This window comes from Mustelus asterias, chromosome 8 (genome assembly GCF_964213995.1).
Source record: "Mustelus asterias chromosome 8, sMusAst1.hap1.1, whole genome shotgun sequence".
Taxonomy (NCBI): domain Eukaryota; kingdom Metazoa; phylum Chordata; class Chondrichthyes; order Carcharhiniformes; family Triakidae; genus Mustelus; species Mustelus asterias.
In genome coordinates this window covers 111296808-111322168 of record NC_135808.1, presented here as the reverse complement: position 1 = coordinate 111322168, position 25361 = coordinate 111296808, and the positions used below count along the sequence as shown (strand labels likewise).

Here is a 25361-nt window from a genome sequence, read left to right as displayed (position 1 = left end):
AGGGTGTCACCCGATCTGACTAGATTTGGGAATCTTTATTGAGGTCTTGTCTAATAGAATTAAGAATGATATCGGCGCAGAACAAGAACATTCAGCTCATTGTATCCGTGCTAGATCTATTCTAGGGCAGCATGGTGGCACAGTGGTCAGCACTACTGCCTCACAGCGCCAGGCACATGGGTTCAATCCTGACCTGGGTAACTGTCTGTGTGGAGTCTGCACATTCTCCCTGTGTCTGCTTGGATTTCCTCCGGGTGCTCCGGTTTCCTTCCAGAGTCCAGAGATGTGCAGGTTAGATGGATTGACCATGCTAACTGTCCCAAGATGTGTTGGTTAGGAGGATTAGTGGGGTAAATATGTGAGGTCACAGGGATAGGGCCTGGGTAAGACGCTGTGTTGGAGAATTGGTGCAGACTCGATGGGCTGAATAGTCTCCTCCTACACTGTATGGATTCTATCATAAAAGGAATTTACTTAGTCTCAGTCCCTTGCCTTTTCCCTGTAACCCTGCAAGTTTTATCCCTTCAGGTGTGTGTTCAGTTCTGTTTTGAAAGCCAAGATCTGCCTCTCCCACATGTAGAGACAGTGCGTTTCACATCCTGACCATTCACTGAGTAAACAAAGGTTTTTCCTCATTTTTGCCTCTGGTTCTTTTACCAATTACTTTAAATTTTGTTTTCTGGTTCTCAATCCTTCTGACAATGAGAACAGTTTCTGTCTATCTACTCTGTCACCTCGTGATTTTGAAAAAATAAATTGGATCAGATTGTAACGCCAGTTGTAAACATGGTAATGAGCTGCAAATTGCAAACGATTTAATTGTCCTCCATTAGATTAGGAGAACAGACAGTGGAAAATAGTGGAGGGAATTGATGAACTGTGGGGATTACTTATGCCACTGCGTGGACGGCACAGTGGTTAGCACAGCGCCAAGGACTCGGATTCAATTCCAACCTTGGGTCACTGTCTGTGTGGAATTTGCACATTCTCCCCGTGTCTGCGTGGGTTTCCTCCGGGTGCTCCGGTTTCCTTCCACAGTCCAAAGATGTGTTGATTGGCCATGCTAAATTGACCCTAGTGTTAGGGGGATTAGCAGGGTAAATATGTGGGGTTACGGAGATAGGGCCTGGGTGGGATTGTGGTCCGTGCAGATTTGATGGACTGAATGGCCTCCTTCTGCACTGTAGGGATTCTATGATACTTACACCATGAGGGACAGGAGAAGAAGTGTAACAAGGAAGGAAAACAAACGCCAAGAATATATAATTGCGTTCATTGCTGCGTTTCATTTATTTTGTACATGGGGAAGAATTTACAGGTGATAATACTCTAGTCTCTTGGATTTTTAGGAGCCTGTTTAATTGCTTAGTAAAGTGAATGCACTTTATACTTTGTTTAAGGCTAAGAGTTGGCAGAAGTGTATCCACGTGAATATGGAGCTAACAGATGTGCGAAGACAAACTGATAAGAAATTCATTGCAATGTTGCAGGCCATTCGGCTTGGGAGGCAAGTATTCTATTACATGGCAGAGTATCTTGCAAAACAAATCTTGTAACCTCGATTTTCGGTGATAATTAGTGATTGTTTGTGTATGTGTGGGATCAACCAGACATTCCATCAAGGTGGATGAGGCTTGCTATATTTAACAAAAAGAAAATCTCTCCAAAGCATATCAGATATAGCCGCTTGTATAGACCATATTAACAAATTGAAGATGCAATTCACTGTGTTACTGGAGAAAAGGGAGGGCTGAGGGATATTGTGAGTGTGATTGATTCTTCCAAAATTGAGGCTAATGGACTTCTCCCATTTCTAAAAGGTTACTTTATGTTCTTACTAAAAGTTTTCTAAGTGCCCAATAAATGTTTTGTAATGATTTAAATATGTTCAATTTTGTTAGAGATTGCTTCACTGAGTTTGGCCAAAAAAATCTATCTCCTTCTCCCACCGCATCTGTTGAAAACAGTAGGACATTATTTTCATTTGGGGAGCATTTTAATGGAAGAAATTATATGAGCCACTGAGTTATTATCCCTCTAATGAGGAGTAATTGTGCCAGCCCTGGCTCTGGGAGTGGCACTCTCTCCTCACAACCAGTTAGTTGTGGGTTCATGTTGTGGGCACGGTGGCACAGTGGTTAGCACTGCTGCCTCACAGGCCGGGGACCCGGGTTCGATTCCAGCCTCGGGTCGCTGTCTGTGTGGAGTTTGCACGTTCTCCCCGTGTCTGCGTGGGTTTCCTCTGGATGCTCCGGCTTCCTCCCACAGTCCAAAGATGTGCGGGTTAGGTTGATTGGCCGTGCTAAATTGACCCTAGTGTTAGGGGGATTAGCAGGGTGAATATGTGGGGTTATGGAGGTAGGGCCTGGGTGGGATTGTTGTCGGCGCAGGCTCGATGGACTAAGTGGCCTCCTCCTGCACAGAGGATTCTATGAAATTCCTGAAAATCTACCCCGATATTCCAGTGCAATATTGCATAGAAAAGGTGCGACTTTGAGCTAAGACATAAAATCAAGGCCTAACTACCCTTTCAGGTGGAGGTAAAAGATTCCAAGAAGAGCTGCAGGGTCCTCCTTGGTGTCCTGGGCACCATGTAACTCTGACTAAACGATCACCAAATTATCATTGCCATTATTGTCATTATCTCACTCTGTAGTTTATTGAAATTGATATTAAACATGAGGAAGTGAATCTGCGTCAAAAGTTTGATGTGGGAAAAAATGTACTAATGTGGATTTGATGAGCAAAATGCCCAGTATCTGGGCTGCAGAAATCTATGATTCGGCGATTAGCTAAGCAATGCCTAGTTGCTTCATGGGACCCAGACGATCCACACTATTTCCTTTGTCATTCTGTTCCCTGGATTTTTTTTTTGGAGCACATGGGCAATTTATTTAAGTGTGTTGCTTCTTTGAATTTTTTTTTGTGCGGCCTTGTAAACAGGGTAAATTAAAGGGGTTGACTTGTGCGTAGGCTGTGTGGGGACTTTCTCGTTGCTGTGTGGCTTGGAGGGAATGTTGCTGTGGGTCTATTAGTACTTAATAAGTTGGACATCTGACTGGAATACCACACTGACTGCCACGCCACTGCATCAGCTATCCAAGGCTCACTTGGTGCAAAATAGTTAGACAAGGGTGACTGGTGAAACCGTGTCAGAATTTATCCAGCCACCGATTAAGGATTGGAGGAGTCCAGAACTGGTGGGGGAGTCTGGAACTACGGGTCATAGCTTGAGGATAAGGGGTAAAGAACAAAGAAAATCACAGCACAGGAACAGGCCCTTTGGCCCTCCAAGCCTGCACCGACCATGCTGCCCAACTTAACTAAAACCCCCTACCCTTCCGGGGACCATATCCCTCTATTCCCATCCTATTCTTGTCCTTGTTAAGACGCCCCTTAAAAGTCACTACCGTATCCACTTCCACTACCTCCCCCGGCAACGAGTTCCAGGCACCCACTACTCTCTGTGTAAAAAAAAATCTGCTTCATACATTTCCTTTAAAACTTGCCCCTTGCACCTTAAACCTATGCCCTCTAGTAATTGACTCTTACACCCTGGGAAAAAGCTTCTGACTATCCACTCTGTCCATGCCTCTCATAATCTTGTAGACTTCTATCAAGTCTCCCCTCAACCTCCGTCGCTCCAGTGAGAACAAACCAAGTTTCTCCAACCTCTCCTCATAGCTAATGCCCTCCACACCAGGCAACATCCTGGTAAATCTTTTCTGTACCCTCTCCAAAGCCTCCACATCCTTCTGGTAGTGTAGCGACCAGAATTGAACACTATATTCCAAGTGCGGCCTAACTAAGGTTCTATAAAGCTGCAACATGACTTGCCAATTTTTAAACTCAATACCCCGGCCGATGAAGGCAAGCATGCCGTATGCCTTCTTGACTACCTTCTCCACCTGCATTGCCACTTTCAGTGACCTGTGTACCTGTACACCCAGATCCCTCTGCCTATCAATACTCTTAATGGTTCTGCCATTTACTGTATATTTCCCATCTGTATTAGACCTTCCAAAATGCACTACCTCCCATTTGTCTGGATTAAATTCCATCTGCCATCTCTCCGCCCAAGTCTCCAACTGATCTGTATCCTCTGATGGTCCTCATCACTATCCGCAAATCCCCCAACCTTTGTGTCGTCCGCAACCCTACTAATCAATCCAGTTACATTTTCCTCCAAATCATTTATATATATTACAAACAGCAAAGGTCCTAGCACTGATCCCTGAGGAACAACACTTATCACAGCCCTCCATTCAGAAACACACTCTTCCACTGCTACCCTCTGTCTTCTTTGACCGAGCCAGTTTTGTATCCACCTTGCTAGCTCACCTCTGATCCCATGCGACTTCACTTTCTGCACCAGACTGCCATGAGGGACCTTGTCAAAGGCCTTACTGAAGTCCATGTAGACAACATCCACTGCCCTACCCTCATCAATCATCTTCGTCACTTCCTCGAAAAACTCGATCAAGTTAGTGAGACACGGCCTCCCCTTCACAAAACCATGTTGCCTCTCATTAATATGTCCACTTGTTTCCAAGTGTGAATAAATCCTGTCTCGAAGAATCCTCTCCAATAATTTCCCTACCACTGATGTAAGGCTCACCAGCCTGTAATTACCTGGATTATTCTTGCGATCCTTCTTAAACAAAGGAACAACATTGGCTATTCTCCAATCCTCTGGGACCTCCCCTGTATCCAGTGAGGATACAAAGATTTCTCTCAAGGCCCCAGCAATTTCCTCCCTTGCCTCTCTCAGTATTCTGGGGTATATCCCATCAGGCCCTGGGGACTTGTCTACCTTAATGTTTCTCAAGAACCCCAATACCTCCTCCTTTTTGATCTCAACATGACTCAAACTATCGACACATCCATTCCCAGACTCATCATTCACACAGTCCTTCTCTTTGGCGAATACTGACACAAAGTACTCATTTAATACCTTGCCCATTTCCTCTGGCTCCACGCATAGATTCCCTCCCTTGTCCTTGAGTGGGCCAACCCTCTCCCTGGCTACCCTCTTGCTCTTTATATATGTATAAAAAGCCTTGGGATTTTCCTTAATCCTGCTGGCCAATGCTTTTTGGTGATCCCTTTTAGCCCTTCTTACTCCTTGCTTAAGTTTGTTTCTACTTTCCTTGTATTCCACACTTGCATCATGTGTTCCCAGCCTCCTCGCTTTGACAAATGTTTCCTTTTTCTCTTTGATTAGGCTCACAATATCTCTGGCTATCCAAGGTTCCCAAAACTTGCCATACTTATCCTTCATCCTTACAGGAATGTGCCTTCTAAAAGAAACCTTTTAGAACTGAGGTGAGGAGAAATTTTTTCACCCAGGGAGTGGGGAATGTGTGGAATTCACTATCACAGGAAGTATTTGAAGCCAAAACATCCGATTTCAAGAAGAAATTAGATATAGCTCTTGGGACTAAAGGAATCAAGGGATATGGGGGGAAAGGGGGGATCAGTATTGAATTTGATGATGATAATGAATGGCGGAGCAGGCTCGAAGGGCGAAATGGCCTACTCCTGTTTCTAGTTTCTGTTATTCTGCTGGCTGCTCTGGAAGCAGCATAAGTGTTGTGGGGGGGGCAGGGGGTGCGGTCTGATTATTCTGTTGACGTATATTGGGAATCACTTAAGGCTGTCCTGAAAAACAAATCTGTCCTGAAATCAGATGCCCAGAAGAAGTTGCGGTCCAGTTGATGAACACAGCCAACCAGAAGATAGATCGAGATGGAATCCTAGCAACACGGCTCTGCACGCACAAAGATGATGTGGAATTGACCAATGAGCAGAAGCTCCAGCAGTTAGCAGGTAATGGGAGTAGATCCTGTTTAGAGATGTGAAACTGACCCAGCCAGGGCCTATTCTGTGCTGCTGACAGATTTACTTAGCATTGGCTTTATTGCAAACTCCTCCTGGGCCTATTTCCATCCAGATCATCTGATCCATTATGCTTTTAATCCCCATTCAGCATTATTCGTAATTCAACAGCAGCTGCTTAGTAAACAAAGGGTAAACTTTGGGGACTAATTGAACAACAGTGCTGCGGTAGAATTGAAATCCAAACAGTTGGTGGAAATACTCAGGTTAGGGCAGCATCTGTGGAGGGAAAATGAGTTAACATTTCAGGCCCGTGATATTTCATCAGAAGTAGGAAACGTTAGAAATGTAAAACACCATGGGGATCTCGGCGGATATAATCATCATACAATAATGGATCATCCAGATGGTGTTTATTGAGTCGTGTTGAATTATTCAGACAGTCTCTGTTATGGGTCCCAATATGTTTTCTCTTTACAATTGGGTTTGTATTTCTTCTTAATTGAATAGTTTTACATTTGTGTTCAGAGTACTCCGTGTCGTGAAGATAAGAGAAATGCTTGAATGTTCTGATGATGTAGCTGCTTGTTGCTCTGTGGGGGAACAGTTGTCATGATCGGGCAGAGACTGAACTGCTCAATACGATGACTGATTGTTAGTAGGTTTTAGTTTATTGATTTATTGTCATAAGTAGGCTTGCATTAACACTGCAATTAAGTTACTGTGAAAATCCCCTAGTCGCCACACTCTGTTCGGGTACACTGAGGGAGAATTTAGCATGGCCAATGCGCCTAACCAACACGTCCTTTGGACTGTGGGAGGAAACCGGAGCACCCGGAGGAAACCCATGCAGACATGGGGAGAACATGCAGACTCTGCACAGACAGTGATGTCGCCAGGAATTGAACCCGGGTCCCTGGCGCTGTGAGGCAGCAGTGCTAACCACTGTGCCACTGGATTGCAAGGTTTGTTTGTTCATATGGTCAGATTAAAATAATTGCCGTCCAAATTTGATCCAGCAGCTAATACTTGTTGTCTGATTTCAAAGTCTTATTTTCGGAGTGATGGAGATCTGTGGTGAATCCCAGCTACTCTCAGCATGCAGTTTTTCCACTTACTTTTCTCAATGCTAGGAAGTAGAATGCTTTCATTATCGAGATCTGGTGTGACACAAGTTATGTTCAAAGTAAAGCTTGTTTCATCTGTTTTTGACCTCCACCTCGAGCACCCACTTCAACACAACCACTTGAAGGAGATTGCAAATTTAGTGCAGAATGATGGGGAGCTTTCTGTTGTTGACCCACTTGCTGTAGGAATGATATTGAGTCCAGCTTGAATGTATTTCACTTGGTTACTTCACCTTATTGGTCTGGATAGTTCCCAGTGGTGAAAGGAAATTGTGTTAACCAACTGCACCAAGTGGGCCAAATTTACTGTAACGATAGAAGTAAATATACAGTTAAACTGGTTCAATGTTTCTTTGCAGCTGTAATATTAGCAGAATGTGCAATGAATCATAGAATCCCTACAGCGCAGAACAGGCCATTCAGCCCATCGTGTCTGCACCGACTCTCTGACAGAGCAACTTCGCCAGGCCCGCTTCCCTACCCTATCCCTGTAATCCCACACATTTACCATGGCTAATCCATTTTACTACACATCTTGAGACATTAAGGAGAAATTTAACATGGCCAATCCACCTAACCAGCACATCTTTGGAGTGTGCAATGAAATCAGAGCATCCGGAGGAAACCCATACAGACATGAGGAGAACGTGCAAACTCCACACGACGGTCACCCGAGGCCTAGGTCCCTGGAGCTGTGAGACAGCTGTGTTAACCACCATGCCACCCACAGAAAGAAATGCAAGAACCTTGAGTCACTGTGGGTGGAGCTCAGAAACAGGAAAGGTGCAATCACTATGCTGGGGGTATACTACAGGCCACCCAACAGCCTACAGGAAGTGGAGGAACGGATATGTCAGGAGATTCTGGATATGTGCAGAAAAAATAGGGTTGTTGTAGTGGGAGACTTCAATTTCCCTGGTATAGACTGGAAAGTGCTTGGAGCTGGGGGTCTGGATGGGGAGGAATTTGTAAAATGCGTACTGGAAAGTTCTTTGGAACAGTATGTAGATAGCCCAACTGGAGAGGGGGCTATACTGGATCTGGTTCTGGGAAATGAGCCCGGTCAGGTCGTCAAAGTTTCGGTAGGGGAACATGTGGCAAATGGGACCACAACTCTCTTAACTTTAGGATAGTAATGGACAAGGATGAGTGTTGTCCTAAGGGTAGGGTGCTAAATTGGGGGAAGGCTAACTATAGCCGGATTAGGCAGGAATTGGTGGCCGTTGATTGGGAGAGGCTGTTTGGGGGTAAATCCACGTCTGGCATGTGGGAGTCTTTTAAGGAACAGTTGATAAGGCTGCAGGACAGGCATGTGCCTGTAAAAAGAAAGGATAGGAAAGGTAGGATTCGAGAGCCGTGGATAACCAGGGAAATTGAGGATCTGATCAAAAAGAAAAGAGAGGCGTACGTTAGGTCCAGGCAACTGAAAACAGATGGCGCTCTGGAGGAATACAGAGAGAGTAGGAAAGAACTCAAATGGGCAGTTAGAAGGGCAAAAAGAGGTCACGAAATGTTCTTGGCAGACAGGATTAAGGAGAATCCTAAGGCATTTTATTCATATGTTAGGACCAAAAGAGTTGTCAGGGAAAAAGTCGGACCTCTCGGGGACAAAGGAGGGGAATTATGCTTAGAACCCAAAGGAATAGGGGAGATCCTAAATGAATACTTTGCATCGGTATTCACAAAGGAGAGGGACTTGTTGACTGGGAGTGTCTCAGAGGGAGGTGTTGACCCGTTAGAGAGAATCTCCATTACAAGGGAGGAAGTGTTAGGTTTTTTAGGTAACATTAAAACTGACAAATCCCCAGAGCCTGATGGTATCTATCCTCGACTGCTCAGGGAGACAAGAGATGTAATTGCTGGGCCTCTGACGGAAATCTTTGGCTCTTCATTGGACACAAGTGAGGCCCCTGAGGATTGGAGGATAGCGAATGTGGTACCGTTATTTAAGAAGGGTAGCAGGGATAAACCGGATAATTATAGGCCAGTGAGCTTGACGTCCGTGGTAGGGAAGTTGTTGGAGAGGATTCTTAGAGACAGGATGTATGCGCATTTAGAACGGAACAATCTCATTAGTGACAGACAGCATGGTTTTGTAAGAGGGAGGTCGTGCCTTACAAATTTGGTGGAGTTTTTTGAGGAAGTGACAAAAATGGTTGACTAAGGAAGGGCCGTGGATGTCGTCTATATGGATTTCAGTAAGGCATTTGACAAGTCCCTCATGGCAGGTTGGTTAAGAAGGTTAAGGCTCATGGGATACAAGGAGAGGTGGCTAGATGGGTAGAGAACTGGCTTGGCCACAGGAGACAGAGGGTACCGGTCGAAGGGTCTTTTTCCAGCTGGAGGTCTGTGACCAGTGGTGTTCCGCAGGGCTCTGTACTGGAACCTCTGCTATTTGTGATATATATAAATGATTTGGAAGAAGGTGTAACTGGTGTTATCAGCAAGTTTGCGGATGACATGAAGATGGCTGGACTTGTGGATAGCGATGAACATTGTCGGACAATACAGCAGGATATAGATAGGCTGGAAAATTGGGCGGAGAAATGGCAGATGGAATTTAATCCAGATGAATGCGAAGTGATGCATTTTGGAAGAACTAATGTAGGGGGGAGTTATACAATAAATGGCAGAGCCATCAAGAGTTTAGAAACACAGAGGGACCTAGGTGTGCAAGTCCACAAATCCTTGAAGGTGGCAACACAGGTGGAGAAGGTGGTGAAGAAGGCATATGGTATGCTTGCCTTTATAGGATGGGGTATAGAGTATAAAAGCTGGAGTCTGATGTTGCAGCTGTATAGAACGCTGGTTAGGCCACATTTGGAGTACTGCGTCCAGTTCTGGTCGCCGCACTACCAGAAGGATGTGGAGGCTTTAGAGAGAGTGCAGAGAAGGTTTACCAGGATGTTGCCTGGTATGGAGGGGCTTAGTTATGAGGAGAGATTGGGTAAACTGGGCTTGTTCTCCCTGGAAAGACGGAGAATGAGGGGAGACTTAATAGAGGTGTACAAAATTATGAAGGGTATAGATAGGGTGAACAGTGGGAAGCTTTTTCCCAGGTCGGAGGTGATGATCACGAGGGGTCACGGGCTCAAGGTGAGAGGGGCGAGGTATAACTCAGATATCAGAGTGACGTTTTTTACACAGAGAGTGGTGGGGGCCTGGAATGTGCTGCCAAGTAGGGTGGTGGAGGCAGACACGCTGGCATCGTTTAAGACTTACCTGGATAGTCACATGAGCAGTCTGGGAATGGAGGGATACAAACGAATGGTCTACTTGGACCAAGGAGCGGCACAGGTTTGGAGGGCCGAAGGGCCTGTTTCCTGTGCTGTACTGTTCTTTGTTCTTTGTCGTTTGTTCTTGATCAAATCCTTGCTATTATAATGCATAGGAGAAAATCTAGTTAATATATTTATTATGGAGGTCAACGCTATTAGAACTTTACATCAGATTACTCAGAGTGGTTGGGGTGTGGAATGGATTGCCTGCAGTGATAGTGGCGTCAGACACTTTAGGAACATTTAAGTGGTTATTGGATAGGCACATGGAGCACACCAGGATGATAGAGAGTGGGATAGCTTGATCTTGGTTTCAGATAAAGCTCGGCACAACATCGTGGGCCGAAGGGCCTGTTCTGTGCTGTACTGTTCTATGTAGATGTTTTGAGAAGATTTTAAAAAAGGATTGTCAATGTGGTAATGTTGATTGGGGAGTGGCGGAACAGAAGAAATGTTTGCGGCCCTAAGATTTTCATGTCTCGAGCGAAGTCCTTTGCAGCCATTTGTTCGCTCTTCATACTCTTTATTTTTGTTCCTGTCTTCTCTCTACACATTATTCCATTCTGCAGCTACGGAGATGGTCCTTTTGAGGTATGACCAAATCTTATAATATAGTGACCATTCGGAGAGGAGTTAAGGTAGCCGGTGTGGGCATTTATTTTAATTTTAAAATTAAAAATATTGACAATATTTGATAAAGGAGCTAGGCAGATAGTGTAGCGAACAACCGCAAAGAGTAAGGGGAGGCAATGAGTTAAATGAAGTAATTTTCAGGCATCTTAATACAGTGGAAGCAAAATACTTACAGGCAGAGCTGAGCAGTCCCAGGAACATTAACAAACAAAATATGATAGCGATCCTCTCGGGAGACTAAAGACCAATAGCTTGTTGGATAAGATGAATTGGAGTGTCTTAAAATAAGAGATGTGTTTTTTAAAAATTTATTCTTTCATGGGATGTGGACACTGCTGGCTAGGCCAGCATTTGTTGCTCAAACTGAATGGCTCGCTTGGCCATTTCGGAGGTAGCCAAGAGTCAAACACATGGCTGAGGGTCTGGAGTCACATGTAGACCAGATCAGCCCACATTAACTTCACTGCAGTGTTAATGTAAGCCTACTTGTGACATTAACAAATAAACTTTAAACAAAAGTCTGAGGTCCCCTACCAACCGACTCAAAAACAGTTTCTTCCCTGCTGCCATCAGACTTTTGAATGGAACTACTTTACATTAAGTTGATCTTTCTCTACACCCTAGCTATGACTGTAACACTACATTCTGCACCCTCTCCTTTCCTTCTCCCCGATGTACTTCATGAACGGTATGTTAACATTTCAGGTTGATGACCTTTCATTGCAATTAGGAAAAGTTAGAGATGTAGTAGGCAGCAGGTTTCTCTCCCTAAGGAGACGAGTGAACCAGATGGGTTCCTTATGACAATCCACACGGTTTTATGGTCACTGTTACTGAGACTAGCTCTAGATTCCAGATCTATTTATTGAATTTAAATTCCACCAGCTGTCACGATGGGTTTTGAATCCATGTCCCCAGAGTTCTAGCCTCAGAGTATTAGCCTCTGGATTGCTAGTCATTGCCACTATACCATCAGGCGGAGAGGTAGAAATATTTGGAGAGGGAATTCCAGAGCTTAGGACCCTGATAGCTGAAGGCATGGTGCTATTGAAATGAAGACTGTGCTAAAATTGTTGGAATGCAGAGATTTCAGAGGGCTGCAGGCCGGAGGAGGTCACAAGCGTGAGGGCATGGTGGGATTTTGAAGTGAGGTTGGGAATGTTAACTGGGGCATCGCTGGAATGGAAAGCAATGGAGATCATCAGTGTTGAGCAGCCAGTGATTGTGTTAAACACAAAGAATGAATAAAACTTGTATCCAAAATAAAAACACAGAACGCTGGAAACACTCAGCAGGTCAGGCAACATCTGTGGAGAGAGTTAACCTTTCAGGTTGATGGCCTTTCATTGCAATTAGGAAAAGTTAGAGATGTAATAGGTTTTGAGCAAGGGGTGGGTGGGACAAGGACAAAAGGAATACTCTGGGTGTGCGGAGAATTAAACTGACAGGCCACATTGAGGATTTGATTTGATTTGAGTTATTATTGTCACATGTATTGTTTTTTGTGCGCTGTACAGACAAAACATACCAATCATGAAGTACATAGGGGAGAAAGAAACGAGAGAGTGCAGAATGTAGTGTTACAGTCATAGCTAGGGAGTAGAGAAAGATCAACTTAATGTAAAGTAGACCCATTCAAAAGTCTGATGGCAGCAGGGAAGAAGCTGTTTTTGAGTCGGTTTGTACGTGATCTCAGACTTTTGTTTAAAGTTAATTTGTTAGTGTCACAAGTAGGCTTACATTAACACTGCAATGAAGTTACTGTGAAAATCCTCCAGTTGCCACACTCGGGTGCACTGAGGGAGGATTTAGCATGGCCAATTCACCTAACCAACACATCTTTTAGACTGTATCTTTTTCCCGATGGAGGAAGCTGGAAGACAGTATGTCCACGGTGCATGGGGTCCTTGATTTTGCTGGCTGTATTTCCGAGGCAACAGGAAATGTAGACCGAGTTAGTGGATGGGAGGCTTGTTTGTAATAGAATCATAGAATCCCTACAGTGCAGAAGGAGACCATTCGGCCCATTGAGTCTGCACCGACCACAATCCCACCCAGGCTCTATTCCCGTGACCCCACATATTTACTCTGCCAATCCCCTATGTGATGTGGTGGACGGGGTTATTCTTACAACCTTTTGTAGTTTCTTGCAGTCTTGATCAGAGCAGGAGCCATACCAAGCTGTGATACATCCAGATAGGGTGCTTTCTATGGTGCATCTGTAAAAGTTGCTGAGAGTCATAGTGGACATTTCCTTAGCCTCCTGAGAAGGTAGAGGTGTTGTGGTAACCACATTGTGAGCAGTGATGCCAGATACTAAATTGAAAGAAGTATACATAAATTGCTGCTTCACTTGGAAGCAACATTTGGCTTTTTGGACAGTGAGGAGAGAGGAGGTAAAAGGGCAGCTGTAACATACCCTGCATTTCCATGGATGCTCTCACTTTGTAACAGGAAGTCATAATGAGCTCCACTTTCACTGCGATAAATGCAGTCAACTTAGTGCAACCCTTGTATTGCGGGGCAGGAGCTAGACAGCTGAGTTGACTTTAGTCCCTGAGCGGTGCTCACCTGTTTTCATTATGATTTGTGTGTTTACAGGAGAGTTGCAAACGTTTGAAGCAGTTGACAGTGATCCCATGTTCGTACGGACATTAAATGCACAATGCCCGGCAGCTCAGACACTGCAACTGAAGAAAGGGGCACAGGTTAGTGTTTAATATCAAAGACTACTGTTCCTGTACTAGATCTAGTCCACTCAGATATTCTTATTATCCTTGTATTTTGAGATTTCCACTAGACCCTGTGATTTGTATTTCCACTGGTTTGGTGGCCAGTCATGTAAACAATGCTAGACTATGTTGCTCAATGGTAACCAGAGGAAAACACTGGATGCCAGTGTCAACAGAGAGCCTCTGCATGCTAAGGTAGTAACTGAGGGATATTTTGTACACAGGGACACCTCTGATCATAATGGTCTCCATCCTGACCTGGCTTTCTCTGTTCTACAGGTGATGCTGACTAAAAACTTGGACATAGAGCGGGGAATGGTAAACGGGGCTCGAGGAGTTATCATTGATTTTGAACCAGGAAACAAACGTAGGTGCTTATTTACAGCCGTCAAAGCTGGGTTATGAGGTGAATGAATGTGGTTAATTATTCCAAAAGTAGGAGGTATGGGAAAATGTTTTTTTTTATTCTGATAGACTTCCATCAAACAAAACAATAAGTTCTTCTGGTGGCAAGAGATACAGTGCTAATTGTAACCCCTCAAAAAACAGATGAGAAGATAACACATTCATGGCCCTAACCCGCTTCGAATCTGCCCACTGGTTTGAACAGAGATGGGAAGGGGAGCAAGTGATCGATCTGCTCTGTGATGGGTCACATGATGAGGGTTGTTAAGGATATTGCGTGCCTCCACCTTTTTACAGGGTTTTCATTTTTGACACATTTCAGTTGAGTTTCTTGGTACTCTGCGGAAAACCCAGCAGCTTATTGAAGCCGTGAAGACCAGGCCCATGAGGTAAACGTATTTACAGCACTGCTTGTGGGCCAGGAGGAGCAGGAATGTTCTTCCTGTATCCTCTCCCAGCCGAACGATCTTACCTGCCTCCAGCTCCATGATCGAAGACCCTCGCTCCCCACCAACCTCCTCCTCCAACCGCAGCTCCCCCCACCCCAACTGCGATCTCTCCCCCTCTTTCTAGTCTCTGCTCCCAGCTGCGGTCTGGTCGTGCAGGCTTTTCCTTTTCCATTCTAGTCCATTCTCAGGCTGGCTGTAGGGTGGGAAACCTGCAGAAAATATTTAAGACTTCCTTAAGTTCATACATGCAGATTATCTGGTAAATCAATACTTTTGAATTTCTGGTTCAAGATTCCCATCCATCCGTGCCCTCTCCATAAAAGTGTGATTGCGTACAGCTTTATGTGTGACTGTGTTGGGGCTTTATATTTATCATGAGGCATCCACAGAGTGGTTACATGTTACGTACGTCTTTCTCAGTAATTGAAACAAAAGAGCTATTGAAGATTTCTTTTATTCCTGTAGCGCTGCCCCGAGTGCGGTTCTTATGCGGTGTAACAGAGACGATAAAGCCAGAACGTTGGATGATTAAAGCTTTAGGTGGGACCCACCTGACAAGACACCAGCTACCTCTAAAGTTGGCCTGGGCCATCTCCATTCACAAGAGTCAGGTATTGTTTTGAACGAATCAAATTGCCCAAATGACACTAGTGACAGCAAACTGCTGGACAAAGTTTCACTTTTTGAAACTTTTTACTGTAAAAAATCAAACTAAAATCAACACAATTTATGGTTAATCTAACAGACAAATGATATTCCATGGAATTCACGAAATTACACTTTAGCCAATACCACAAAGACAGATCCCTCAGATTTCTTCGGCAGTCCTATTCATGGAATCATAGAATCCTTACAATGTAGAAGAGGCCATTCGGCCCATCGAGTCTGCGTTGACTCTCTGATAGAGCATCTTACAGAGGCCCTCTTCCCTGCCCTATCCCTGTAAATGCACACATTTCCCTTGGCTAATCTGCCTAACCTGTACCGCTTTGGACACCTAAGGGGCAATTTAGCATGGCCAATCCACCTAACCTGCACATTTTTGAAGTTGGGATGAAATTGGAGCATCTGTAGCAAACCCACGCAGACACTGGGAGAATGTCCAAACTCCACACAGACAGTGACCCAAGGCTGGAATTGAACCTTGATCCCTGGAGCTATGAGGCAGCTGTTCTAAGCACTGTGCCACCATGCTGCCCTTATTGCTGTATATGGCAGTATTCGCAACTGCAAAGTCTACCAACCCTCCCCCCGCACCCCTACCCCCCCCCAACCACCCACCATCACCACCATGGATGGCTACCCACACAGATTTACGTCATGCTGCCTGCATCATGAGCTCCTACCCATTGCTGGATTAATACCAGTGCCAGCAGGATGATGCCTTAAGTGGGCATGGCAATTGCCCTCTTAAGGGCCTCAACAGATGGGAAGACCGTACACAGACCTTCCTGCCACGGACTAAATCGGACTGGAGGCTGGAACTCCCATGGGGAAAGGGATATGATTCTGCCCAATACCTTGGTTGATTGACCTGTCTGGTTGTCTGTCGAATGCCCTTGAAGTGGAAGTCCAAGAGATCTTTTCGTTCAAAGAATTTCCTCAGTAACTTTTTACAAAATGTATGATTATTAAATGTAAAACTTTGAACTCCCACACTATAGTGAGATCTGAGATCTCACCATTCCTTCCCCATTCAGCAACTCTGTCCGCACCATGAACCAAGAGGTGCTAGTGCATCCTGTCCATAGTCATTTTAACTGGGGTGACACAATGAGGGCTGATCTGGCGTTGTATGACCTGGGGGCGGGGTACACAACGCCAGTCACAAGCCAGTCCCTCAAATCTGTTTATCTTTATTTTGATGCTGAATTCTCCATTGGTTCTCCAGTGGTTAATGTACCATTCCTCTCCCTTCACACACACACAAACATCTCACCTCCACATTGAATGCACAAGTTATGAAACAAAGCATTTCACAGGTAGGCTGCAGCTGATATTTTTAGTCCACAGCTTCAAACCTCCGAGGCGCGGATACAGATTCTTGTGGGTGAGATCTTGCCAGTGAAGCTGGTCCAAAGATTAATTTAAGCGATGGCTTGGGGCTCTGTGATCCTTTGTTGGAGGGGCAAGTCAGTTACTGGAAGAGATTCCATTTGATGGACATTATAAGCCATATAAGTTCCCTTGTCACCTTTCCACTAGCTGAGAGGAACTGTCTATATCAGGAATCGGGGAAATAACAAATACACAGGTCTCCCTTTAGTCTGTTTCCTACAAACAAGTGTAGACAAACTGTTGTAGTTCATTGTACAGATTTAAAATAAAAACTAACTTGGAAGTCTGATAGTGATTTCTGATAGTGAAGTGGCTGGAATTTTCAGGCCATTCGCCTCCCGCCGCTGCTGCAAGCTAGGAGGGAGAACTTGGCACTCAGGCAAATTCCCGTTTGCTATAGCGGGACCAGAAAATCTGGTGGCGTGAATGACTGGAAAATTCCACCCCTTGATTTGTACTTTAGTGTAAAAGAGGTGATGGGAATTTGTAGGAGGGAATGAACGAACTGAGTCTTCTGAGACCATGTAGGACTTCAACAAAAATGGCTTTATTCAACATGCATGAGGGAGAGCAGAACTTGTGGCTGTAACTACAGCTTGCTTCCGAGCTACTCTACTGAGCACTGGCTCTTACAGATTCTTATACCCCTTTCTTGACATTACAAAGCATTACATTTACATCAGGTAAATTGTTACTTTGAATTGGTTACAGTTCTGTTTTTGATTACATTGTATGGTTCCATTGTCTTGTGTGCTTTAGTTTTAATCATTTTCTGGACATCTCCTGTCTACCTGTTTACAATATCAAAGCATTGTGTTTGTCAAACTGATTTTGATGGGGTGTTAATTGTCCCATCTTCTGGATATTTGATTAAGTTTTTAGAGGCACAATGGTTCCTCTAGACCTTTTGGAGCTTTGATAAGTGATATCAATTCTCATATGGTTGTTATAACCTTGGAGTGATAACACCTGGGATGTGACTGTTTTAGAGCCATCTGAGATATAGTTATTTGTATTTTGTCCTGTCTGCCTGCAGTGAGTGTGGATGCTATAGTGCTGCCCGTTTAACCCTTTCCATACACCCCTCTCCTGCTGCAGCCCACACTCCCTGGGTTGTGCCCTATTATAGAATTCAACAGCCCATTCTGCACCACCACTGACTTTAATTCTTTTGTCCATTTGTGAGAATGTTACTGGGTTAGGAGTGGCGTGTGTCTGGAATAATTTTGATTTTTAAAATATTTTGTTTCATTCATTCCATTGTTTTCCTCCTCCCTCTGTCTCAGGGTATGTCATTAGACTGTGTGGAGATCTCACTGGCACGGGTATTTGAAAGCGGCCAGGCGTATGTAGCTCTGTCTCGTGCTCGAAGCCTGGAAGGTCTTCGAGTGATGGACTTTGACAGCAGAGTGGTCCATGCGAGCACTGACGTCCTACGTTTTTATAGCAGATTAAAAAAGGAGCAGATCCTGATGCAGGTGAGTGGGATGGCAGAGACGATGCCAGGTCTAAATTTCAGTTCTGTGAATCTGCTGTTTTGTAGAAACCTGGAGCATTTGGTCAGAGAAAGGGGTCAGTCCCAGTATTTGCCAAGTCCATTTTTTAGATTTGTTTTATTTTTCAATGTAATATCTATTTTATCATTGTCTCTGTGGAAAGCCTGTTTATTTTACTTAAATACTTAAAACTAATCAAACATTTTATGTATGCTAAAACTAAAAGGGGTGATTTTAACTTGCAATAGGAAGCTGACATGGGAGGATGGCAATAAGTCAAAGGCCCAGCAAAGTTTAATTGTGCAGCCTAACATTAAAAAAATTCTTATGGGTTGTGGATGTTGCTGTTTAGGCCCATCCCTAATTGCCCTTGAGAAGGTGGTGGTAAGCCACTGCCTTGAACTTCTGCTGTTAATGTGGTGTGGATACACCCACAGTGCTGTTAGGGAGGGAGTTCCAGGGTTTTGACAGTGAAGGACAACAATATATTTCCAAGTCAAGATGGTGTGTGACTTGGAGGGGAACTTGCAGGTTGTGGTGTCCCCCATGCATCTGCTGCCCTTGTCCTTCTTTGAATGTCGCTGGCCAGCTGCTTGGCTGTTTCTGGCAGTGTGTGAATCGGCTGGTGAGGAAGGATGATGATCGGGTCACCCGTGTTAGTTCAGTGGATGCAGCAAGTGGAGTGACTTTATTTTAACTGCTCCCCACTCTTTTCCCACGATTTGGAGATTAAAAACTCCCCTGCTTGTGCCAATTTCTGACCTGTTACCAGTGCTTTGCCAGCTTTGTTTGGCAACTTTCCAAATAGATGCATCATGTGATGGGTCTGTTGTATAATTGTAGAGCAAAATGTGTCCGATTGCTCGGTACTGTACTGCATTTTTTTGTTTTACTTGTCCACTTCTTTACACACTACAAAAAGCAACTTGCAGGAATTGGTTGGTTTAGTTGCACTATTATTTTCACCACTGGGACCTCGGTTTGAACCTATGCTAAAACAATGGGGGGGGAAAAAAGTTTCTTAGTATTCCTCCAGTCAGGATAGAATTGCTATGTGAAAAGTGCTGCAATAGTCTTTGCACGGGCTCTGGAGTGATCCAGTTTACAGGGGAGAAAGCTGCCAATTACTGAACATAAATTCGCAGTTCTACCCTTGCCATAAAGCTTTTGTTTTGTAGAAAATGAAAAGACCTCCCTTGTGCACTGCGATGAACTTGTTCTGTTTTGGACATTAAGGTAGAGGTCACATAGAAAAGTGAATTTCAAAGTTGTCTTGAGAAGGCTGGTAAATAATGATTTACTCCCAAGGAATATTGATACAAAACATGATTACCTACCCAAAGGAGAACATTGTAGAAATTATTACTTTACTAATAGTATATGGCGAAAAGCAATAACAAGCTAGGGAGTCAAGAAATACAGAAAGGTATTGAATTTGCCAAGGCATTATGCTTGTGGCCGGGCTGCAGTGGGGAAGATATTTGATGATCTTGCAGACTCTCCCTCATGATGGATCCAAGCTGCCAAGTTCGAAAACCTCTATCATCGAGATTCTCTCGTTATATTCTGTACCTGAATCACAATACGGCTGATCTGACAGCTTCTAATAGAAATGGCAGATGGAATTTAATCCAGATAAATACGAAGTGATGCATTTTGGTAGATCTAATGCAGGGGGGAGCTATACAATAAATGGCAGAACCACCAGGAGTATAGATACAGAGGGATCTGGGTGTGCAAGTCCACAGATCCTTAAAGGTGGCAGCACAGGTGGAAAAGGTGGTGAAGAAAGCATATGGCATGCTTGCCTTTATTGGACGGGGCATAGAGTATAAAAGTTGGCATATGATGTTGCCGTTAAATAGAATGTTGGTTAGGCCACATTTGGAATACTGCGTCCAGTTCTGGTCGCCACACTACCAGGAGGACATTAGAAATCTTAGAAACCCTACAGCACAGAAAGCAGCCATTCGGCCCATCGAGTCTGCACCGACCACAATCCCACCCAGGCCCTATCCCCATATCCCTACATATTCACCCACTAATCCCTCTAACCTACACATCCCAGGACACTAAGAGCAATTTTAGCATTGCCAATCAACCGAACCTGCACATCTTTGGACTGTGGGAGGAAACCGGAGCACCCGGAGGAAACCCACGCAAACACGAGGAGAATGTGCAAACTCCACACAGACAGACGTTGAGGCTTTGGAGAGAGTGCAGAAAAGGTTTACCAGGATGTTGCCTGGTATGGAGGGTATTAGCTATGAAGTGAGATTGAGTAAACTAGGGTTGTTCTCCCTGGAAAGATGGAGGTTGAGGGGTGACCTAATAGAAGTTTATAAAGTTATGAAGGGCATAGATAGGGTGAACAGTTGGAAGCTTTTTCCCAGGTCAGAAATGACAAACACAAGGGGTCATAAGTTCAAGGTAAGGGGGGGGCAAGGTTCAATATGGATATGCGGCGGACGTATTTTACACAGAGGGTGGTGGGGGCCTGGAATGCACTACCAAGCAAGGTGGTTGAGGCAGACACGCTAGGATCATTTAAGACTTATCTGGATAGCCACATGAACAGACTGGGAATAGAGGGATACAAACGGATGGTCTAGTTAGGAACACATGATCGGTGCAGGTTTGGCGGGCCGAAGGGCCTGTTCCTGTGCTGTATTAGAACATAGAACACAGAAAAAATACAGCACAAACAGGCCCTTTGGCCCACAAGTTGCGCTGGTCATGTCCCTACCTACCTGGGCTTATATATAGGCTTACCTATAACCCTCAATCCTATTAAGTCCCATGTACTCATCCAGAAGTCTCTTAAAAGACCCTTTCGAGTTTAAGAAGGCGTACGGTGTGCTGGCCTTTATCAATCGAGGGATTGAGTTTAGGAGTCGGGAGATAATGATGCAGCTTTATAAGACCCTCGTCAGACCCCACTTGGAGTACTCTGCTCAGTTCTGGTCGCCTCATTACAGGAGGGATGTGGAAATGATTGAAAGGGTGCAGAGAAGATTTACAAGGATGTTGCCTGGATTGGTTGGCATGCCTTATGAGGATAGACTGAGGGAGCTCGGTCTTTACTCCTTGGAGAGACAAAGGATGAGAGGTGACCTGATAGAGGTGTACAAGATGTTGTACACCGAGAACACATAGAACACAGAAAAAATACAGCACAAACAGTGCGACCCACCACTGACTGCAGCTGATTCCACTCACCCACCACCCTCTGAGTGAAAAACTTACCCCTGACATCTCCTCTGTACCTACTCCCCAGCACCTTAAACCTGTGTCCTCTCGTAGCAGCCATTTCAGCCCTGGGAAAAAGCCTCTGAGAATCCACCCGGTCTATACCTCTCAACATCTTGTACACCTCTATCAGGTCACCTCTCATCCTTTGTCTCTCCAAGGAGTAAAGACCGAGCTCCCTCAGCCTATCCTCATAAGGCATGCCAACCAATCCAGGCAACATCCTTGTAAATCTTCTCTGCACCCTTTCAATCATTTCCACATCCCTCCTGTAATGAGGCGACCAGAACTGAGCAGAGTACTCCAAGTGGGGTCTGACGAGGGTCTTATAAAGCTGCATCATTATCTCCCGACTCCTAAACTCAATCCCTCGATTGATAAAGGCCAGCACACCATATGCCTTCTTAACCACCTCCTCTACCTGTGAGGCCGATTTAAGAGTCCTATGGACCCGGACCCTAAGGTCCTTCTGGTCCTCTACACTGCTAAGAGTCTTACCCTTGATATTATACTCCTTCATCCCGTTTGACCTGCCAAAATGGACCACTACACATTTATCCGGGTTGAAGTCCATCTGCCACTTCTCCGCCCAGTCTTGCATCCTATCTATGTCACGCTGCAGCTTCTGACATCCCTCCAACCTATCCACAACACCACCAACCTTCGTGTTGTCGGCAAACTTACCAACCCATCCCTACACTTCCTCATTCAGGTCATTTATGAAAATGACAAACAGCAAGGGTCCCAGAACAGATCCCAGGGGCACTCCACTGGTGACCGACCTCCATTCAGAAAAAGACCCCATCTACAGCCACTCTCTGCCTTCTGCAGGCAAGCCAGTTCTGAATCCACAAGGCAACAGCCCCTTGGATCCCATGCCCTCTCACTTTCTTGAGAAGTCTTGCATGGGGGACCTTATCGAACGCCTTGCTGAAGTCCATGTAAACCACATGTACCGCTTTTCCTTCGCCAATGTGTTTAGTCACATTTTCAATGAACTCCACCAGGCTCGTAAGGCACGATTTGCCTTTGACAAAGCCGTGCTGACTACTTTTGAGCATACTAAACTTCTCTAAATGTTCATAAATCCTGTCCCTCAGGATCTTCTCCATCAACTTACCAACACTGAGGTTAGACTCACCGGTCGGTAATTTCCTGGGCTATCCCTATTCCCTTTCTTGAATATAGGAACCACATCCGCAATCCTCCGGAGCCTCTCCCGTTTCCATCAACGACGCAAAGATCATTGCCAGAAGCTCTGCAATCTCTTCCCTCGTCTCCCACAGTAACCTGGAGTACATCCCATCTGGTCCCAGCGACTTATCTATCTTGATGCTATTCAAAATTTCCAACACATCCTCTTTCTTAATGTCCACATACTCAATCTTTTCAGTCCGCCTCAATCCTGTAGTACAACCACCCAGGTCTTTTTCCACCGTGAATACCGAGGTAAAATATTCATTAAGCACCTCTGCTATTTCTTCCGGTTCTGTACAGACTTTCTCACCTTCATGTGTTATAGGTCCTATTCCTTCACATCTCATCCTTTTACTCTTCACATATTTATAGAACGCCTTAGGGTTCTCCTTAATCTTACCTGCCAAGGCCTTCTCGTGACCCCTTCTGGCTCTCCTAATTTCTTTCTTAAGTCCCTTCCTACAAGCCGTATACTCATCTAGATCCCTATCATCGCCTAGCTCTCTGAACCTTTTGTACGCTTTCCTTTTTTTTTTGACTAGGTTCAGCACAGCTTTTGTGCACCACGGTTCCCGTAACCTACCAAAACCTCCCTGTCTCTTCGGAACGTTGTCATGCAGAACTCCAGACAAGGCATTCCTTGAAAATCTGCCACCTTACTTCGGTACTTTTCCTCGAGAATACCTCCTTCCAATTTACGCCTCTAATCTCCTGCCTGATGGCTTCATATTTCCCCTTACTCCAGATAAACACTTTCCTAGCTTGCCTGATCCTATCTCTTTCCAATGCTAGCGTAAAGGAGATAGAGTTATGATCACTGTCCCCAAGATGCTCCCCCACTGAGAGATCCGACACCTGTCCAGGCTCATTAGCCAGTATCAGATTGAGTACAGCCTCTCCTCTTGTAGGCTTATCCACATGCTGTGTCAGGAAACCCTCCTGAACACACCTAACAAACTCCTCCCCATCCAAACCCCTTACCCTAGGGATATTCCAATCAGTGTTTGGGAAATTGAAGTCTCCCATCACGACAACCCTGTTATTCCTACATCTCTCCAGGATCTGTTTCCCTATCTGCACCTCAACATCCCTGTTACTATTGGGCGGCCTGTAGAAAATACCCAGCAAAGTTATCGACCCCTTCCCGCTCCGAACTTCCACCCACAGAGACTCCGTAGACAATCCCTCCACGGCTTCCACTTTCTCTACAGCTGTGACACTATCCCTGATCAGCAGTGCCACTCCACCCCCCCCCCCCCCCCCCCCCCCACTTTGCCTCCCTCTCTATCCTTTCTGAAACATCTGAAACCCGGCACCTGAAGTATCCAGTCCTGTCCCTGTCCCCAAGTCTCCGTAATGGCCACCATATCACACTTCCAAGCATCGATCCACACTCTAAGCTCATCCACTTTATTCACTACACTCCTGGCGTTAAAATAGACACATCTCAAAACTTTGGTCTGAGCTCTCCCCTTCTCCATCACCTGTCTATTCTCCCTCTTACACTGTGTACAATCCTTCTCTATTTGCGGGCTAACCTCCTCGCTCTCAGTCACCTCATCACGACTCCCTCCCCCCAACCTTTCTAGTTTAAAGTCTCCCCAGTAGCCTTAGCCAACCTTCCTGCCAGGATATTGGTCCCCCTGGGATTCAAGTGCCACCCGTCTTTTTTGTACAGGTCTCACCTGCCCCTAAAGAGGTCCCAATGATCCTGGAACCTGAATCCCTGCCCCCTGCTCCAGTCCCTCAACCACGCATTCTTCCTCCACCTCACTCCATTCCTGCTCTCGCTTTCCCGTGGCACAGGCAGCAATCCTGAGATTACTACCTTTGCGTTCCTCCTTCCCAGCTGTCTACCTAGAAACATAGAAAACTACAGCACAAAACAGGCCCTTCGGCCCCACAAGTTGTGCCGAACATGTCCCTAGCTTTTAGGCCTACCTATAACCCTCCATCCTATTAAGTCCCATGTACTCATCCAGGAGTCTCTTAGCCTAACTCCCTATATTCTCTTTTCATGACTCCTTCCCTCTTCCTACCTATGTCAGCAGTACCAATATGTACCACGACCTCTGGCTCCTCTCCCTCCCACCTCAGGATATCTGGGATGCGATCAGAGACATCCCAGATCCCGGCACCAGGGAGGTAGACCACCATCCAAGACTCCCGTCTGCCTCCGCAAAAACGCCTGCCCGACCCCCTTACTGTTGAGTCCCCGATTAATACTGCCTTCCTCCTCCTTTCCTTAGCCCTCTAAGTTACAGGGCCGGACTCTGCTCCAGAGACACGGCCACTGCTGCTTCCCCCAGGTGGGCTGTCCCCCCCAGCAGTACTCGGATAGGAGAACTTATTGTGAAGGGGCACATCCACCGGGATGCTCTCTATCACCCGAGCTTTCCCCATCCTGGACGTCACCCACTTGTCTGCCTCCCGTGGCCCGGGTGTGACCATCTGCTGATAGCTCCTGTCTATCACCTCCTCTTTCCCTAACCAGACGAAGATCCTCGAGCTGCAGTTCTAGTTCTCTAACATGGTCCCTTAGGAACCGCAGCTCGACACATTGTTCTTTGTAATGCTGGGCAGAGAAAGGTTCCCACCCTCAGCGTTGATGTTCATCATTTTTGTTTACATTCTATGTCAATTCCGCTGCCAGTTATTCCAGAAGATCCAAGATTCTATTCTACTTGTGTTTGATCGGCAGTTATTCTAATACAAATGTCTTGGCAGATTACTATAATTCATTTTGAGCCCTGATGTCTTTGAGTGATTGCGTGTTTGTGATAGAGAATGCTTACAGATTATGGCAATTTATCTTGCACTAAGATCCATGATGTCAAGAGCTCTCTGAGGACCTCTATCTATCTCTTTGCGGACTGTGTAAATGAGAAGTCTCATCAGC

The 25361-nt window shown here is 45.3% G+C and overlaps 1 protein-coding gene across 2 annotated transcripts in view; it reads left to right on the top strand.

The window, feature by feature from the left end:
* The window catches only part of pif1 (PIF1 5'-to-3' DNA helicase homolog (S. cerevisiae)), a 38647-nt gene that overhangs the window by 11380 nt on the left and 1906 nt on the right, over nucleotides 1–25361 (top strand). For both annotated transcript variants that reach the window (XM_078219430.1, XM_078219431.1), the window contains 6 exons: nucleotides 1401–1507; nucleotides 5690–5829; nucleotides 13478–13584; nucleotides 13888–13975; nucleotides 14928–15073; nucleotides 17807–17998. In XM_078219430.1, the coding sequence (XP_078075556.1) occupies nucleotides 1401–1507; nucleotides 5690–5829; nucleotides 13478–13584; nucleotides 13888–13975; nucleotides 14928–15073; nucleotides 17807–17998 (780 nt within the window). The remainder of the gene's footprint in view (nucleotides 1–1400; nucleotides 1508–5689; nucleotides 5830–13477; nucleotides 13585–13887; nucleotides 13976–14927; nucleotides 15074–17806; nucleotides 17999–25361) is intronic.